The sequence below is a fragment of the Melospiza melodia genome, chromosome 12 (genome assembly GCF_035770615.1).
Source record: "Melospiza melodia melodia isolate bMelMel2 chromosome 12, bMelMel2.pri, whole genome shotgun sequence".
Taxonomy (NCBI): Eukaryota; Metazoa; Chordata; class Aves; order Passeriformes; family Passerellidae; genus Melospiza; species Melospiza melodia.
In genome coordinates, this window is record NC_086205.1 from 25,210,222 (window position 1) to 25,230,068 (window position 19,847).

A 19,847-nucleotide genomic window follows, 5' to 3' on the forward strand; every position below is an offset into this window, starting at 1 on the left:
ACACAGCCTGCTGGCTTCTGGCACCGCTGCACAGTGCCAGGGTGTGGACAGTGCCTTCCTCTAACAACTAAAATCTGGTTTCCTGCAGTTTTTCCTAGTCAGGCTTTCCAGTGGGTAAATCAATCTTATCAGATGCAATTACTGGTAGGGAAGGCTGACTTATCAGCCCTCTTGTAGTTTGGCACGTAGGGATTTTCTGAGCCACATTCAGCAGCTCCCAGGGGGACAGTGCAGCTCTGGGGTGAGGTGACACAGCCCTGGGAGAGGAGCCTGCTCATCACAGAGATCATTTTGTGTTTGGAAGGAGCTGCAATGTGCATGCTTTGAATAATAACCTTCCTGTTATGAATGCTTCCTATTCATCTGCACTTACTAAACAAATTGCCAAGGACAATATTAGCCAGATCTGCAGATACAGAGCTGTGCCAGTGTCCCAACTTGGTGTTTGCAGAGTCAACACGAAGAGCTGAAGAAACAGCACGCTGACCTTGAGGAAGATCACCGAAAGCAGGGAGAGGAGTTCAGCAGGACATTCAGTGATCACAAGGAGAGATACCTACAGCTGCAGCAGGAGAAGGAGCAGGAGATCTCCAAGCTGAAGGGTAAATTTAACCTGTGTCTGGCTGCCCACGTTCAATTGGGTGTTTGGCTTTGTGTGGTGTGAGAGAGACATTTTCTCTGTTCTCACTTACAGGTCGTTTGTGCATCTTCTGCCTCCTGACAAGTTCCATTTTATTGATGATTTTCTGAGGCCTCTCTCTGAAATCTGCTGTGTTTCTGTCTGGGTCACAGAAATAGCAAAAAACCCAGCACTTAAAAGCCTGTCCAGTGTCAGAGGTTATTGAATCAGTCTTTAATTTTTAATTCTAAGAGTGGTATAAACCTGGGAAGAAAGGTTTGCCTCTTTTTGTTTGTAGCTGAAAGGCAATCTAAGAATACTTGCCACTGCTAGCAGACATGTAATTGTGCCTCTTTCTGAAGTGACTTTATTTACATTTTATGCCTCCTTTTTCCCTGTATGTGCCATCTCCTCTGGAGCACATTGCCCTTGTACACTTGGGTGATGAATTCAGTTTTTACTCTTGGCATCCACAGTTTCCTGCTGGAGATTCTGGGCAGTTTTCAGGCCTCTTCCATCCTCATTACACAGTTCCATGGAGCAAAAGAATGGGGCTGTGTCCATCAGAGCCTTCTCTGCCACCTGTCCCTAACACAGGGGTTGGTTCTGGAGCTGTTTGTGTGCACTGCAGGCAGAGGTTGTTTGTTGGCTTCACATCAACATCATGTAAAAATTGGGAATAGAAGGCTCTGTCCCTGATCCCAGAAGCTTTTGGAGCCATCTGGGCATCCCTTCCAAAGGAATAGCTGGGTCCTGTGACAGAAAATTGTCTCTCACCAGGTGTGATGTGGGGAAAGAGGGGAGGGTGCCTTCCTCTGTGCCTTTCCTGGCTTCAGATTTCCAGAGGGAATTTTGCCATCTGCAGCACCCAGCAGGAGCAGTGATGCAGAATTCCAGGTGCAGGCTGGGTGCACTGATAGAAAATTTCACCAAATGTTATGATTTTCTGCTTGAAAATGGAAAGCTTTTAATAGGAGAGGGAAGGAAAACAAACCATACAATTATTCTACCTAATTTTTACTACAGCACTCGTGTGGGGTTTTATGTAGATTGTGTTATGGTCTTAATTTTAGTGCTTAGCCTGGTGTTACAAATCCAGCCAGGTTTAAACTCTGTATTTTTCTCATTTCTTTTCAACAGAAACCCTGTATAACTTACGGGAGGAGAATAGGCAGCTGAGAAAAGCTCACCAAGACATTCACACCCAGCTGCAGGATGTCAAGGTAGGCCTGGCTCTGAGAAGCACTTTAAAAATCATGAGGAAAAAAAAATTCCTAAGTTTTCCCAAGCCCAGAACAAGCTGTGCTGTATGTGGGAAAAAGGAGAGGAATAGGCTGGACTGGATTTGTCTTTGGCCACCTGGACTTTAAGTGTATGCCCATAAAAAAAATAAATGGTGTTTAGTATAAAAATCAGGATTTGGTTTTACAAGTTAAAAATCAGGTTTGATTGGCAGAACTCAATGCAAAATCTCATTGGCAAAACTCAATGCCAAAACTAATGTTTTCCATCTGTTTTTTTTTTTTAATGTCCATCAACATCTACCCCTACTTTTAATTTTATTTTAGTTACATACATCCTGGCCTCCAAATTGCCTTCCCTGGTGTCCTTGCTTCCTCTGCCTGTTTAATATGTATTCCACATGAAATAAATAAATTCCAGCTAAGGATTTTCTTTTCAAAATAAATTGAATTATCTTCCTAGTTCAACCCCCCCCCCCAACTGATCTTTAGAATGAACTTTATGTGAAACGTGTGATGTTCTTCTTTTTGTGTAGCAACAGCATAAGAACTTACTGTCCCAGCACAACGAGCTTGTGGTGACATTGGAAGACCACAAGAGTGCACTAGCTGCTGCTCAGGTCAGAAGGAAAGCAGCTCCTGCTGGCTCTCAGCTTCCCAAATCTGTCTCCAAACCTCTGCTGGCTGCAGGGAGCTGCATGTGCCTCTGGCATGGGGACCCAGGAGTGCATGGCACAGAGGGGCTGCTCCCCAGAGGGCTCAGGGGACAGAGCAGGCTGGGGGCCAGCCCAGCAATGCATGTGGTCCTGGCAAAGAGTCTCTGCTTCCCTGGGAGCTGTCAGTGCCTTTCTGTCTCTGTCCTCTCTGGTGGAACTGCTGTGAGCACCCTGCACTCTGACCCTCACGTTTATCTCTGAGCCCTGGGTGCTGGTGCCAGATCTCTTCTTGTGTGTGCCTGGGGAGGCTGTGAGGTTTTCATGCAATTCCAGAGCGGGCTGGAAAAATCTCATCCAGTGCCACCCCTGCCATGGTGACACCTTCCACCATCCCAGGGTGCTCCAGCCCCAGTGCCCATCCCAGCCTTGGACACCTGAGGGATCCAGGGGCAGCCAGAGCTGCTCTGGGCCACAGCAGCAGCAGAGCATAGATGGAGATGTGTGTGCAGGTATGAAAACTCCAGGTGCAGCTCAGATTGGTTTTTAGAACCAGCAGCATTAAGTTCCTTAAATGTCATTTTCAAGTGAACTATCCATGAAGCACAAACTGTTGCAGGCTCAGTCAGCTGTGCCAGTGCAAGCTGTGGAGGCCACAGGGAATCTGGAAGTGGGAGTGATGTTGGAGCAGAGGAAGACTTTTGGTGAAAGATCACAGGGAAAGGCAATGAGGCAGTGTGAAGTTATTTTTATTCCTGACTGATTTCCTTCATTTAGGCATTTTCACAGTCCACAAAATTGTTAGCAGCATTAGAAGCATTGAATTTTTTTTCCCCCAGTTCTGCTTGTTGTGCCTGTCAATATGTGTAAGACACTCAAAAACCAGGGAAAGATCAGGAAGGTACCTCACAGACTGAATATCTGAAGAATCATAATCTGCAGGGCTAACCCACACTGACAGCTAATTCTGAGCTCTTCTCCCACTGGCCACATTTGCTGTGTGGTGTGTGCTGATAACATCTGAAATCCCACAAGGCCACGTGGAGGGGCTGATCTGAGGTTCACCAAGCCCACAGGGAAGCTCCCCACTCTCCTGGCTTTGATTCAGGTCTTTAATTAGGAAGCCTGTGCCACACAAAGCCTCTCTGTCTGCAGCCAGGCTGGGACATCTGTCCCACAGGGACCCTCCAGGGAAGGGCCTTGCACATGCCTTGAGAACAGAGGGCATTTCACACTTTGGTGTGGTTTCTCCTGCAAACCAGCTGCAGAAAGTCCCCAAGGGATTCTTTCCCAGCTCCATTAATGATCCCTCTATTTCTGGGTGTATTCTAGAAATTGAACACCAGTAGTCAATACTGCACTAACCTGAATCTTTAAAGTGTTTTGGTCTTAGTGCTTTTTCCAAGCCAGGCAGATTAATTATATATTTCAATAAACCCTGTTTTCTGCCAGTATCAGCACCTTTTAAGCTGTGGCATTGACTCAGAATGTTCATTTTAGTGACTCTGCTGTGCACTCTGCTTTCCCTTTAGGCCATTCTGTTTTAGGGGTCCCTAGGCTTGTGGAGGTTCTCAAACACACCCACACATCCCCTGGAGCAGCAGGGAAATTCTCTGGTGTGCCACCTGTGTGTGTGCAGCTGATCAGCTTTTATACACCCTGCCCACCCCAAAAAATCCTCTGTAATTGGAAATCTTACTGCAGAGCCAAGGATTGGGGTACCAACCTTGCTGGATTTTCATTAAAGCTTCCTGATCCTGCCCAAAGTTAAACAGCAAATCAAATTCCAACATTTTACTGTTGCATTTCAGGAAGCCTTTGGAAATTTACATTTTCCTTCTATTTCTTTTCTTTTTTCCCTTCTGCTTTTCCCCTTGCTCTTCATCACTGTGACTTTCTTTGCCTCAGTTCTGTATGTTGGCTGTTGTCTAACACCTGTCTAAATGTTGAGCACTTGGCATTTTCATGACATCTAGATGTACTTTAAAACTTCTGTTTCTGAAAGAGCTGCACTTCTTTCCACCAGCAAAGGAGAAGTTGTGGTGCTTTTGAGTTCCCTCACTTTAGTCTGCCAGGAAAGCTTCATCATCCTCTTCTGACACTTCTCCTGCTTGGCATGAATAAAACAACTCCTCTTCTTTGTCCCACAGAGATGTTTTTAATGCACTTTGGTATGCATGTGCACTTTGAAAAGATCCTGATGGATCAGTGTCATCTAATGTTTGGAGGGAAAAATTCTATTTTAAAAGCTCTCATCCCTGGAATACCAAGCTTTCTACCAGCAACTTCAAGGTGACTACATTTGATTAAGAAATTAATTTGGACACACCATAACTAACATGTTGGCTTTAGACCCAGGTGGAGGAGTACAAACAGCTGAAGGACACGCTGAAAAAAATCCCAAGTTTCCAAGACGTGGAGAAGGAGGAAGGAGGAGGGAAGGAGCAGCAGCCCGAGGCGCGGGGCCCGTCCCCCCAGAGCCGCCCCCCAGAGCCCCCCGCAGCTGGGCCTGAGCAGCAGCAGCAGGTGAGGGGCTCAGAATCACAGAATCACAGAAATTCTAGGCTGGAAGAGACCTGTAAGATCATCAAGTCCAACCCAGACAGCCCAGCAGGGCTTCTGAACCAGCACAGTGTGCAGGATATCCCTCAGGAGAGGGGGTTTGGCTGTGCACCCCTGTCCCTGCTGGAGGGGAGCAGTGAGGAGTGGTGTAATTGTTGAGCGGTGAGGAAATCTATTCATGATGGTCTTTTCTCACATGCCTAGTACAGTTTTATGTGTGTTTGTGCCAGCTGTTTTAAGAAGTTGCTCAAAATTTAAATTTTTTAAAACAAGAAATCTAAAATTTTAGCTACCTCAAGTGTTGCAGGAAGATTTTAGAAGTTCTGAAGAATTTTTCATTTTATAAGGTTCCAGTGGCACATTGATGTCAGTGTATTTAAAATTAGCACACCAAGGTTCAAGCAGAAAACTGTGCAATCTAGAAGTAAATGTAGAAGTAAATTAAAAGTTAAGAGAAACCAGTTGTGGTTTTGTTTTACAAGTCAAAATCTAATTTTTTTTAATAAGAAATCTAAAATTTTCGCTATCTCAGGTGTTACAGAAAGCTTCTACAAGTTTTGAATAATTTTTTATTTTATAAGGTTCCAGTGATATATTGGTGAATTTAAAATTGGCACACCAAGGTTCAAGCAGAAAACTGTGCAATCTAGAAGTAAATGTAGAAGTTAAGAAAAACCAGTTGTGATTTTGTTTTACAAGTCAAAATTTAAATTTTTAAAATAAGAAATCTAAAATTTTCGCTATTTCAAGTGTTACAGAAAGCTTCTACAAGTTTTGAATAAATTTTTATTTTATAAGGTCCAAGTAGTACATTGAAGTCAGTGTATTTAAAATTGGCACACCAAGGTTCAAGCAGAAAACGTGTAATGTAGAAGTAAATGTTGAAGCAAATGTAGAAGTTAAGAAAAAACAGTTGTGATTTTGTTTTACAAGAATTTCTACAAGAAATAAAAATCATGGAATCATTTAGTTTGGAAAAGAACTTTAAGATCTTTGAGTCCAGCCGTGAACCCAGTTCTGCCAAAGCCAGCACTAAACTGTGTCTCTAAAACACAAAGCTGGCTTTGTAGAATTGTAAGAGTTTTTCATTTTTCAACTAAAGTGAGGCTTAGCTTACTCTGTGGTGGAATGTACAACACCTTGTGTGGCTGTAGAGCCACAAACCAGGTAATGACCCCATTTGGCAGGAGGAGCTCACTCCAAAGCAGGCATTTGGCCCTCCTGACCACAGCTCTGGGCTGGCATAAAGGATCCAAGCCTGTCCTTGGCTCTCTTGAAACTGAAATCCATAAATGTGTTGTACACACATAATCCTGTGTCTGTTTTGCAGAATGAGAAGCCAAGGGAGGGAGAGGAAACAAAGAGCCAGGAGCAGGACAGGGCTGAGCCTTTCCACGTGCAGGGGAGGGCTCACCAGAATGCCAGGGAGCTGAACATCCAGGAGCAGCAGGAGGCTGGGGAGGATGAGCAGCAACGGGCAGAGCAGATGGAAGAGGAACGCAAAAAGGAGCTTGAGGAGGAAGAAATGGAGCAGGCAGGGCAGCCTGAGCACCTGGAGGAGGAGCAGGACCAAGCCCCAGAAGAGCACGAATGGAAAAAGCAGGAACAAAAGGAAGAGGAAACCAACATGTTGGGTGATGGCCTGCACTCAGAGGTAGGGAGCTCATTTCTAATTGATTAAATCTGCTGTTTGAATGGAGGCTTCTCTTTTCACTGCTGGCCTTGTATTGCAGTCACCTATTTCTAGGCAGAATAAAGTTTTTATAGAGAGTTTGGGATTCAGAGCACTCGCTGGTTTCTAGATAAAATTACTGTCATGTTTATAGAAAATTTGGGATTCAAAGCACTTGGATGCAATAGGATTCAGGCTCAACTTGAGCACACTTGTTCTGCAGTGCTGGCCAGATCCTAATGAACATTAATTCTGCTGATTAAAAACAGCAGATGGAAAATAAAAAAGAGAAAAAAAGAGCAGCAGACTGAATTCTGTCTCCCACTTTAAACCTGAGGCCCATGGTAGCTGATGGAGAACTCAGCAGGTGAGAGGGAGGCTGGGGTGGAGAACTGCTCTGCTTTGGTAACTTGATGCATCTCAGCAAATTGCAGAGTGTTTCCTTGTCAGAGGTACCTGCCCTCTGCAAACACACTGCCAGCTCAGTGCTCACTGGTGTTTGACAGGGAATTTTAACTGCCAGACAAACATGACTGAAATAACCAGGGGAAGTCAGTGTGCAGCTCTAAATAAAACCAGCAAATAAAACCTGGATTTGCATCCTAGATTGGATCTGCAGTGGAAAATGTATTTCACTGGTCTCACTGTAGGCTTTGTAAACACTTTCTGTCCTGGCAGATCAATTGTGTCACTCTGGTGCAATGAGGAGCTGGTGCTGGAGAGCTGAGGAGCTGCAGAGGGTCAGAACAGCAGCAGTGGGTTAAGCTGTGGAGCTGGAGTTAGTCTTAAGTTATTGCTGAGTATAAAAGGATGTGCAGTGTCTCACTTAAGGCTAAAAGCAGCTCCTCCTGAGATTACCACTTAAATCAATGGAAACTTTTTGCTGTCTTATCAGTCAGCAAAACCTCCTTTTACTGTGTAATATGTTGGGAGGTTTTATTATGATTTACAGGAAAAGCATGGCTTTCCTTAGCCCACAATCTCCTCTTTCTTCCCTGTGTACTCACAAACACCCCAACACTTCAGTCTGTGTTCCAAGAAATGTTTTAACTTCAAGCAGGGACACAAAAACTTAAAAATAACTTTGCTGCAATCGCATGGAGCTTGTTTTCCCCTCTGGACAGCTTTCTCCCTGCTTGTTTCTGATCACTGAGGGGGTGATTAATGTGTGACTAACACATTTCTGTGGCAGGTGACACCAACCAAGAGGCAGAAAGCGGCCTACGAGCAGCAGCTGGAGCAGCAGCACCTCGGAGCGCAGAGGGCAGAGGAGGCCGAGCAGCTGAGGCAGCAGCAGGAGGCCCTGCAGCAGCAGAGGCTCAGGGGGCAGCTCCTGAGGCAGCAGCAGCTCCAGGAGAGAGAGCTCCAGCTGCAGAGACAGGCAGAGCAAGGGGAGAAACTCTTCAAAAACCGCCTCAGGTGCGACTCTCCCTCTTGGGCTTGTCGTGCTCTGCGTTTGTGTTGTCGGCTTTGTTCTGCTCCCTTGTTCCTGAGGGCAGATTTCCAGGGGGTTCTGTTGGCTCATTCCTTGAAGAGCTGGAGCTTTGTTTCCTAAAATTCAGAGTCCTGACTTTGCTCTTTGCCTGACCCATACCCTTCGGGACTGCAGGCTCCATATACAGAGACACAACACAAAGTCAGGGTAGCAGCACAAGCAAGTCTCTGTTCTATCAAGCATTTTTCAGGAAAGGTGATGTGAGAAAATATCAGATAATAGAGCATGAAACTGGGGCCTGCTCTGGCAGCTGCTGAGAGAGGCAGAGCTGCAGGTGAGGGGGTTTGTTTATTTAAGCAGAAAACACACTTTTGGAACTGAAATGATGCTTGGCTTTTAATGTTCTCAGCCAACAGGCTCATTATGATAACATGGACCAGGACATTGTACAAGGGGAGGAAGAGCAAGGTATTCAGGAAGAGGAAGGAGGTAAGAGAGAATTTCTGTCCCTGCCATGCTCACAGGCTCCCTGTGTACTGCCTTGCATGGGAGACTTTAATATTCATTTCATATCCAGATTGGATTCAAGTGAAACATAAACTTGCAATTTAAAACCAGAAGCTCAAATAACCATGGCTGAAGTGACTGAGTGAAATAGAGGAATTACTAAAGATCATATCCACATTCCTGAAAGGAAGAGTGTCCTTTTGACTGACCTGTTATTGCCAGGCTCTGTGGATTTGGTTATGATCCTGGGTCTGCCTATGGGTTTGTTTGATCTCTTTAAATTACAGAATCATGGAATTGTTTGGGTTGGAAGACACTCAAATCATTCCACACCCCTGCCATGGACAGGGACACCATCCACTAGCCCAGGCTGTGCAATGCCCCATCCAGCCTGGCCTGATCCTTTAATTTCTGTTTCCTGTTAGGAGTAAATCAATTCTGTGAGCATTATCTGTTTATGTAGAGGCTGCCCACTGCTAAAAACACATGTGGAACCTTATCTGTAGGAGACTTCTAAAAGGATAACTAAAAACTGCTGTAAAACATTAATTACTTAAAAAATTCCTCAGCTTATGAACACGACAACCAGCACCAGGATGAAGGTGAAGATGATGATCAGAATAATGCAAATGAACAGCAAGAAGCAGAACATCAGGCAGAAAATCAGCAGGCTGATGAATCAGTAAGTATGAATTAAGATGCTGAGGGTTGCAGTGCTACTGAAGTGAGAACCCACAGGTCTCGTCTGACATAATTGCACCTTATAGAAATGAGATAAGCAGAGGGCTGCCAGGAAGACAGGCTTGACAGCTGAAAACAGCATCTAAAATCTATTTAAAGGTGTCCTTTCTCATTTGGGAAGAAATAAAAGGAAAAAGCTCCCTTGTGGGAAGCAAGGTGTTTATTTCCACATTCCTTTGATCTGTGCTTTCGGTGGAATAAAGGATTTGGTCTTAGCTGGGACTTGAACAGGTACATTTGGCTTCAAAAAATACCAGCAGTGCCCAGTCAAAATGAGAGGGGATGGGATTTTTCATGCTGTCATTAATGAAAGGCCAGCTCAAGAGGCTGTGTATCCAGCTGGAGTCAGTGTAGATGTGTGAGGTCCTGACAGGGGATGTAGATCAGCACTGACCTGAGCCCTGACCCCAACTGCACAGAGATCTGGGCCAGGAGAATCACCCTGGGCCTTCCCCCACACTCCACTTACCAGGGGCTGTCCCCATCAAGTGCACCTTCCTGACTCCCCTCCCATTCAGCAAATTAAGTACAGTGAATATTTCTGAGGGATCTTTAACTTGTTCTCTGTAGAGATACAAAACTGCCTTTATTGAATGATAAGCAGAAAATGCTCCTTTTCAGCCTGGCAAAGGTGAAAAGTGTTTTGTTTTCTTGTAGACATAGCCAAGGTCAACAGAGCAGGACAGGCTGATAGTGAGTGATGCCATCAGCTCTGTGGAGCTGTGAGCATTCAGCTCTTATCTTTGTTCACATGGCCTTATCAGGCACTGTCAGCTGGTCAGTAAACACAGGCTGTGCAGCAGCTCTGGGACAGAATTCTGTGGGTTTCACAGACAGGTGCCTGCACCTCTGTCCCTGCAGAGATTCCAGCTGCTGCCTGTGGGGATGGAGCTGGCTCTGACAGCCCATGCTGCTGTTCTTTCAAAGAAAATACAGCTGGAGCATGGCTAAAAGTGTTTAACACCCCCTCCTGTGAATTACAGAAGGCAGCCATGGAGGATGTGAATCCTGCTGATGACCCCAATAATCAGGGAGAGGATGAGTTTGAAGAAGCTGAGCAAGAGAGAGAAGAAAACCTGCCTGAGGAGAGTGAGAAGCACAAGGAAATGGGTCAGAAACAAGGACATCCAGGAATGGAGGAGCACTTGGTGGTGGGTAAAGGCAAAAGAGGCACCTCTGGGGCTCCTTCAGGAGGTTAAAACTGCACATTTCAACTGTGCTGGAGCTGTAAACTCCTCCAGGCACAGAGAGTCTGAATTTTTATGGCATTGGTCTTCAGTGGGGTGAATATTCCATTGTCTTCCTGCTTAGTATGGAAAGTCTTGCTTTATTCTGTGAAGTGATTTTTCTTATATTCCTCCTGCTATTTTTTAATTGAGGGCAACTTTAAATCACAGAGCTGGGCTCTCACTGCTGCTAATGAATGCACTAAAACTTCTCCTGCCATTATTGTTACTTCAGCTTTACAGAGAGCTTTAGTTCCAGAACAAGAAGCTTTAATCTTCAGCCCTCTGGTTATTAGGCAAGCTCATAGATCTGAATTTTTATGTGATCTTTGTGCAGATGGCAGGAAATCCTGACCAGCAGGAGGATAATGTGGATGAACAATACCAGGAAGAGGGAGAAGAGGAGGTAAGAACACAGACCCAAGGCAGGTGTGGGCTCAGGCAGCAGAGCACAGCTCCATTAACACTCTTTGGTGTCTTTGGGAACTGCAGGATGAACCCAAATCACTTTGTGTGACTTCTGAAACCTGGGAAGTCTTTGCCATTACTCTGCTGTCCCCTTCTGGATACACTCTGGGTTACTCATGCTCCTGTGCTGCAATCCATTAGTCTTCCATGCCACACAGCATTAATTGTGCAATAATTGAAAAGATTAAGCCTTTCACAACACAAGTAAAATTTCCTGGAAACCTCAAGGTCACAGAAAACCTCATTAATCTCTAATCACACAGTGCAGTTCTGAGCAAACTGCTTCCTTGGCCACTTACTTACTCTGCAGCTGTGACTTTGATTTATCTGTGCTCCTCCTGAGCAATCCAAGCTGCGGTCCTGGAGCTGCTGAGGAAGCTGGCAGCACATGGAGCTGGAGCAGAGAGGGAGGGAAGGGACTTTCCCCTTGATGTCATGCTCACCATGCAGGCACCACCCCGAGCCCCTCAGCAGTCCCTGATTAATTCCTGTTTCTGCTTCCCACAAAACCCCTTTCAGACAAATCCCTGGGACTGGCTGCTGTCACTCCCTCATGGGGAGCACTCTGGGTTAGCTGGGATGCACTTAGCAAAGTGCTGCTGCTCACATCCAAGCAGGCCACTGGGAGCTGGGCAGAGCTGCCCTTTGGCAGCTGCTCTTTGGCTTCCAGGAACCATTTGTGCACATCTCAGGAAGGAGGTGCCCACTGTGCTGAGTGGGAGCAGGGACTGAGTGAGCAGTTAAGAGAGAAAAGAGATGCTGCAATGGGGATCAGTTCCTTTAGTGAGTGGACTCAAATAGTATCCATTGCTGTTCAGATCTTTCCCAAAGTGACCCTGGTGTGATGGATGCCTCTGACCCAGCTCACAGGACACTGTTTGGGCCAGACAAGCACAGCAGCACTTCCCAAAAGGAAATCAAGCTCACTCCAAAACATTCCTCTTTCAAATTTGCACCTAGCATGGGAAGTGGGGCATGGAATGGAGGGAGAGTGCTGGCAGAACAGAAGGGAATGAGAGATCCAAAAACTGAACATCAGGGAGACATTCAGCATGACTTGTTCTCTTCAAGGAAAAGATTGTGAGAATTGTATTTAAAAGTTAAATGCTCTCAGAGGAAGTGAGTTTCCTGACTGTTGGGTGATTATGGTTCTTTTTATCCTCCTTTAACCTCTCCCTGCTCTCTTCTCCCTTCTTTAGAATCTTCATTCTGTAAGAATATCACATAAAACCATTCTGTAAAAATCTTCTGTGAAAATCCGTGAACATGTGCCCAGTTGTGGCACAGGCCACTCTTTGAAGGACAATTAAACCACACAGAACATCTCTTGTGCTCTGCAGGTGCAGGAGGATCTGACTGAAGAGAAGAAGCGAGAGCTGGAGCACAATGCTGAGGAGCCCTATGGGGAAAATGAGGAAACTGTGAGTTCTGTGCAAGCCAGGATCAAACCCTGAGCACGCTGCTCATGGCACAGGGATGTGACACCATAATTGTCCCAGCTTGCTTAGGGCCATAGAGCTGAACATTTCATGCTGTCCCAACTTCCTTTTGCTCACCCTTCCATCTCTGTGTCAATTCTTGCTCCCTGCAGGCTTTGGGAATTTATTTTTTTTTCTGTTTCTGCCCATCAGCTCTCACAGCTTCAGCTGAAAATCATTTCACTGCCTTAAAATAAGCTATAAAGAAACTGGCACTGCATCTGTTATAAGTTTGTTTTGTTTTGTTTTGTTTTCCCCGATCAGGCAGATGAAAAGAATAACAGAGGGACAGACCAAGAGCAAGAAATGCAAGAAGACAACAACCAGAAAGCAATTCATGAAGAAAATTATGAGGAGGAAGAAGAGGAGGAGGAGGAGGAAGGCAGAGCTGTTGCAGCAAAAACTCGCAGACGAGGGGAGATGTAGTTCCTCCCTTCATTTTTCTTTTTCCAGTACACAAATTCCTGTTGTGTTTTTGTTTTTTTTAACCAACTTTTTTTAGGGTATTTAATTTCAAAAAAAAAAGAAAAAAGAAAAGCTTGTGTTTTCCACTTTTTACTTTTCTATTAGGTGCTGTCCTGTGTTTATATGATACTCTAGATTAGGATTTCTTTTCTATCCAGGCTGTACATAACCAGACATCCTCTAGGTTGGATTTTTTGTAACTCTGGGTTTGTAGAGGCCATTTTGGATACACTTTCACCTTGTCCAGGCCTGACAGAATGTTTGGTGTCATGTCAGGTGCACTCACCACTGAAGGAACATTCCTAGTGCCTAAATCCAGGTGACTTCAGTCACTCCAGCTCGTTGTCTTCCATGGATTTATTCTGACCAAGGGCTGCAAATTCCTTGTAACCTCACAAAGCCAAGCACAGGCCGTGCCCTTTGCAGGACCAGGCCTTTCCTAGGTGCAGAACAGATATAAAATATGCAAATTTTACAAGCCTTCAGAATGCAGCCAAGTTGCCAGCTGTTAATTTTGGCAGCTGTTTAGATACGGCTCAATTATGCATTTATTTTAATGAGCATTCCCAGGTACTTCAATTACAGGCAGTACCTGGCTGCTCATGCAAATGGGGCTGTGCTGAGAGGAGCTGGGAGCTGAAAACCAATTTAGACTTGGAGCTCCATTATGCCAAATCAAAACACTACAGCTGTCACAGGGATGAAGATTTACAGCAGCTGCAATCTCCTTGTCCTCGTTAATATATAAAATATTTGACCAGAACCAGAGTGATGTTGCCTCAGTGCCATGTTTCCTGGAGGGCGTGGTAGCTGAGCTGACACAGTTGGTGCAAGATGCTGAACTTAAGGCCTTTACCTTCTTTTTCCTTATTTATTTACAAAAATCTGCTGGAAGGATTTCTGTGAGCCCCAGGGTGAGCCTCAGACTCGAGCCAAAGCCCACAGAAATTGTTTAGCAAACATCTCCAGCACTGCATGCTGAAGCCTGGGGAGGGGAGGGGGGGAAAATGACACAAAAATTGTGCCTTGGTGTGGGCTACCCTGAACATAATCCCAGTGCATGAATTATACAATATTTGTATTGGTACAGACACTAGGTATTTAATATATGTTAAAGGAGAATGGGAATCTGGATTTCCCAGGCTATGCCCCATTGCTGGAAATGAGGCACAGGGGAGCTCCCCATCAAAGGCTGTGTTAATATATAAAGAGAGGGAGTGGGGGTATTTCCCTTTGGTTTTGTTTTTTTTTTAATAATGATGCATAGCAATGTTTTCAGTTCAATTTTTTATATGAATGTAATTTAATTCATTTTTTCTACTAACTTGATTATATTATGTTTTATTGTTGGTTTGCATTCATTGCAATTTTCCTAATTGTCCCAGATCCAGTGCTTATGTTTCATAGGAAGATTTTTGTCAGTAAGTATTTTGGGTTTTCTAGTTACCATAAATCAGATTTACCTTATGTATAAAAAAAAAGTTTACATGAGACTGTAAAATGTATAATATGTACATAATCTTCAGAATACAATTATTTTGGTAAATTGGCCTGTATTTTTAATGTCATGGTTGCAGTATTTAATTATTTGAGGCATAATAAAACTTGACTGCAGTCAATAAACTAGAATGTAGTTACTGATCCTTCACATGCTGAGGGTTTGTGTCAGTTTTCCTCATGATGTGCTTGGATTTCATCTCAATACAGGCAGCAGGGGAAGGGATGGAGCCCTGGCAGCATTTTCAGGGAAGTGGAATATTTTTGTTAATGATGTTCCTATCTCTGTGCCTGACAAGGGTCAGAGTGCCAGACCCAGGGGGACCATGGGGTAGCTGAGCTGCTCCTCATTGCCACAGCATCCCCGGAACTCAGGGAATGCCAAATGCTTGGCTAAAGCAAGAATTTAATGAGTTTCTGTGACCTAAAAGCAAGAGGAGCTGGGCCACAGCCCCAGCCCTGGGCAGAGGATGAGCAGCACAGAGGGTGCTCAGTTCTCCAGCTCAGAGTGGGATCCCAGGGTGATGCTCTGCTTTAGGACCAAGCTGAGGGGAAGCTGGAATTTTAAGGGAAGAGTTCTATCCCTTTGGGCAATTTGGCAGCAGCAGGGCTGGCAGGGACTCATCAAAATATCCATCATGTGTATATATATATATATATTATATGTATCATATGTAATTTAGGTATGTATTATATCTGTAATATGTATAATATGTCATGTATATATATATATAATACATGTATGTATAATATATATATGTATATATATATATACACTCATAGATATATAATGGGTACAAATTGAAAGGGAGAATTTAGGCTGGTTATATATACATAAATTACATATTATATGTGTGTGTATATATATATATACACACACACACATATATATATATACACACATATAATATATAATTTATATATATATACACACACACATATAATATGTTATTTATGTATATATTATACATCTGTAATATGTATATGTCATATATATGTATATCTAGAATACATATATGTATAATATATATGTATTTATATATATATATACACATAGTATGTAATTTATAACATATATGTAATTTATGTATATATTATACATATGTGAGATGTATAATATGTCATATAGATATATAATACATCTATTTATAGTATATATCTGTTTATATATATATATATATATAAAATGGGTACAAAATGGAAGAGGGAGAATTTAGGCTGGTTATTAAAGAAATCTTCCCTGGCAGTGCCCAAGGCCAGGTTGGATAAGCCCTGGGACAATGGGAGGTGTCCCTGCCCATGGCAGGGGGTGGGACTGGATGAGCTTTAAGGTCCCTTTCAACCCAAACCATCCTGAAATCCGTGAGTGCACAGATGTACAGAAATATCTATTACACGAAGCAATTTGTGCAGAATTGTATTCACCTGAGCCTTGGGCTCCAGGCTCTTGTAGCTGAGCTCAGTTCTGAGCTTCCAGACTCTCCAAGCCAGACCTCTATGAATATTCTGTATCCCACTGCCCTCCTTCCCTGAGGAACAGCAGCATTGTGTGGCACACAGGAGCCAACTGCACTCCTTGGGCTGCCAAATGCTCCAGGAAACAAAGGCAAACTGGAACTGGAAATGTTCCCCTCCCTGCTCAGTGCCATGCCAGATGGCCACGTTAATGCATCGATTTGGTTGTAAAAGGAAGGGATGTGGTGCGATAATGAAAAATGCTGAGATGCTTCCAACCTCAAAATCAATATTTTGATGAGTTTTAAAATAAATTTGTTGAAAATAATGCTGTGATTTGAAGAAAGTCCTGGTGGAAGTGTTATAATTCACAGTGACAGATCTGCAAAACCTCAATCCACGTTGTTCCTGAAGAGACAGATTTATTCTGAAGAAAGTTTAAAATTAGAATATTGGAAAATTTTTCAGCAGTCTCAAAATTGGGAAGTTGCTCAGAATGGAGTTTTTGTACAGAGCTTCAGGAACCCAACCAGGAGCTCTCCAAAGCCTAAAACCTGAGTTCCTGTGGATGATTTGGGGGCTGTGCTGCAGAGCAAGGGGGCTCAGTGCAAGGATGAGGGTAGAGCAGGCAATAACTTCCCACGTGGATTTGGGCGGTTCTGTAATGAGCAGCTCTCCAGGTTGTTCTGCACGGTGGCTCCACACTGTCAGACATCCCCCTCAGGGCTTGTCCTCACAGCAAACATCATTAAATTTGCAGTTTACCTCAGTGCCTGCTGCATTCCCCATTCAAAGCTTCCTGTCAGGTTGGCTCCAAGAAACCTCTGCTCCAGCACTGCTGAATGCAGCACAAAGCCCAGTTCTGCCCTTTCTGCCCCTGATTTATTCCTCCTGATGCCTTGTGCAGGCTGCCCTGGGGCAGAGGCTGGGCAGAGTCCCAGAATAAAGCAGGGATTTATCCAAAGGATCTCCTCCATGGATCCACCTTGGGCAGCACCAGAGCCCAGCCAGGGCTGCACCCAAGATGAACCAAAATGGCCCCAAAATGCACGAGCGCTGCCGGGGTCTGTCCCTGGGATCAGCTCTGCTCCATTTGCACCTTGCAGTTCATTGTCCCATTGCAGCTTCAGACCAGGCAGTCCCACCCTGCTTGTTTTTCTCTCTCCAGCCCACGGGGTTTGTGCTCCTGGGCTGAGATTTGGGTCATTTGTCCTTGGTGCCCAGCTGGAGCAGGAATTGTTTTGTCTCCCTGCTCTGTGCACACAGCTCACCATCCCACAATATGAAACCCAGACTTACACACTAAAGCTGCACAGAAACATTTAAAAGCTCCAACCTGAGGCATCACTCCCACTCAGCTCTCCTGCCTTCAGCAGTTGTGGCTTTCCAGAGCTCCACGTGGATCCCCATGAATGGCACTGACGCCTCAGGCCTTCCCCTTGTCACTAAAATCTGCTTTATTTTTATTGAGCCTCTTGCACTGAAGCCTTTGCAGTGACACCCCCATTAAATTCACCCCAGCTCCACACCTGATCTGCAGCACAGGAATTACCATCAGTGTCCTGAGGAGAGAAGGGAGGAGCATTTCCATCTTGCAAAGGTTTCCCAGCTCAAGGTATTGAATGTTACAGAAGAGGAGATTATTTGACAATCCTCTGTATCTTAGGAAACTGCTGAAGATTCATGAATATTTCAAAGAGCCCTGGCTTTCCAGAAAGGTGCCTTAAATCTCTTTGGTGTGCAACAGACGTGGTGTTTTTCATTGCAGGTACAGCATCACAGATTAAGCTCTAGGTTGGGTTGCTGCTATTTTATGCAGCAGAGGACAAAACAATTAAATAAAAATCAGTATTTTTTCCTTTCCAGGGCAATCCCACAACTGCCAATTCTGTTGGTGAATAACCTGATCTGGGATTTGCTTATCCCACATCACCTCTCCCTGTTTCCAACAGCTGGGAAAGTGAAGCAGGCTGAAAGTTATGGGCTGTTCTTTCCTCATCCTTGCACTGAGTCCCCTTGCTTTGCAGCACAAATCATCCACAGGAGCTCAGGGTTTGGGCTTTGGAGATCTCCTGGTTGGGTTCCTGAAGCTCTGTACAAAAACACCAGAGAGAAATTTCATTCTGAGCAACTTTCCAACTTTGCTGAAGGTGCCTCCTGTGGGGAGCAGCAGCCAGGCTGGGTAAAAGCACAGAGTCAGCTTCCAGGTTTGCTCCCTTGCCTCCATAAAGCTGCAGTTTGCCTTCTGATGGTGTTTGCTGGGATGATTGTTCCCAGACCCAAAGGAGCTGCCTCCAGGTCAGGTTCAGAGCAGTTCAGAAGTCCCTGCCTGTTTGTGCTGATGATCCCTCACCACCTCCCTGGTGTGCAAAGTGGGCTTGGAGCCCCCTCCTGACCTCCAAAACCCACAAAATCCATCTCAGAAAATTCAGTCTCAGAGAAGGCAAGGAAAGCACGGGAAAAACAAGGAATCCAAGCCTTGCAGGAAGAGCTTGGTTTGCTTGGCTCCTTGTGGGTAGGGAGGAAAGGTCTGTGCTCGTTTCGTGCTACCAGGCTCACACCCAATAACTGAGCCAGTCCTTGCAGGGCAGCCCCTCCAGCCCCTGTCAGGGTGGGCATTGCAAACCTGCAGGGAGTTCCCCCATTCCTGACAGGATTTGGGCCCTTTTGGGCATCACCTCCTGCAAATTGTGACAGTGTTCACAGGGGTTCTTGGATGAGGGAAGAGACGAGGATCTGACTCCATGTTTCAGAAGGCTGATTTGTTATTTTATGATATATATTACATTAAAACTATACTAAAAGAATAGAAGAAAAGTTTCATCAGAAGGCTGGCTAAGAATAGACTCAGAAAGAATGAAAACAAAGCTTCTGTCTCAGACAGAGAGTCTGGGCCAGCTGACTGTAATTGGCCATTAATTAGAAACAACCACATGAAACCAATCCCAGATGCACCTGTTGCATTCCACAGCAGCAGATAACCATTGTTTATATTTTGTTCCTGAGGCCTCTCTCAGCTTCTCAGGAGGAAAAATCCTAAGGACAGGATTGTTCATGAAAAGATGTCTGTGACAGCCAATGGATTTCTGGGTCACCCTCAGTGTCCAAACCCCTGAAACGTGCCCAGGAGGTGACAGCTCCTTCCTTGGCCACCCTCCCCAGCAGGCAGCAGCACTGGCAGCCCAGTAATGCAATAGCTAATAAGAGGATTAAGTGGAGGAATTGTGGTTAATATTGCATCAGCAGTGGCAGATCCTCCCCTGCCTGTCCCAGCTCCCTCACAGGATACCATGTCCACGCTTGTAAGGGAAGCTCATTGACATCTGAGCAGCCAATAAATCTGTTCTTGGTTTTTAATGACCCCAAGAGCTGTTTCCACACGCTCACATCATCTTACCAACAATTTACCCTCATTAATTAATTAGTTCCTTTAGGGCCTGTTAAACCCTACGACCTGCTTTAGCTCCTTTGCAACAATTCTCATCTAACTGTGAACCAGGGCTCGGGGCAGAGCAGGGTTAAACCTCACCAGCACAAACAGAGCTGGGCAAAAACAGAGAGGCAGAGACAGGAGGCTGCTCTGGGCACAAAAACAGCAATAAAAACCTTCTCAAAGCACCCAGGAGCCACAGGGGATGGAGAACAGCTGCTGTGAGGAAAGGCTGGGAGAACTGGAAAAGTTTGGGGTGATCCAGTTGTGACCTTCCAGCACCTGGAGGGAGCTCCAGGGACTGTTTGGGAGGGTCTGGAGTGCCAGGACCAGGCACTCTCTGCCTCAGACTCATAGAGAGTGAGGTTAGAGGGGATATTTGGGTTAAATTCTTCCCT

General features: G+C 44.9%; 1 protein-coding gene across 2 annotated transcripts in view; it reads left to right on the top strand.

The window, feature by feature from the left end:
- The window catches only part of GOLIM4 (golgi integral membrane protein 4), a 28,419-nt gene extending 15,231 nt beyond the window's left edge, over nt 1–13,188 (top strand). Inside the window, exons 5-16 of one of the 2 annotated variants that reach the window (XM_063167365.1) lie at nt 452–602; nt 1,760–1,842; nt 2,397–2,480; nt 4,866–5,039; nt 6,406–6,729; nt 7,940–8,166; nt 8,592–8,671; nt 9,259–9,371; nt 10,414–10,581; nt 10,994–11,062; nt 12,465–12,545; nt 12,867–13,188. In XM_063167365.1, coding sequence (XP_063023435.1) covers nt 452–602; nt 1,760–1,842; nt 2,397–2,480; nt 4,866–5,039; nt 6,406–6,729; nt 7,940–8,166; nt 8,592–8,671; nt 9,259–9,371; nt 10,414–10,581; nt 10,994–11,062; nt 12,465–12,545; nt 12,867–13,028 — 1,716 coding nt within the window. In that variant the 3' untranslated portion in view covers nt 13,029–13,188. The remainder of the gene's footprint in view (nt 1–451; nt 603–1,759; nt 1,843–2,396; nt 2,481–4,865; nt 5,040–6,405; nt 6,730–7,939; nt 8,167–8,591; nt 8,672–9,258; nt 9,372–10,413; nt 10,582–10,993; nt 11,063–12,464; nt 12,546–12,866) is intronic. The other variant, XM_063167366.1, reaches the window with a different exon arrangement.
- The last annotated feature ends 6,659 nt before the right edge of the window (nt 13,189–19,847 follow it).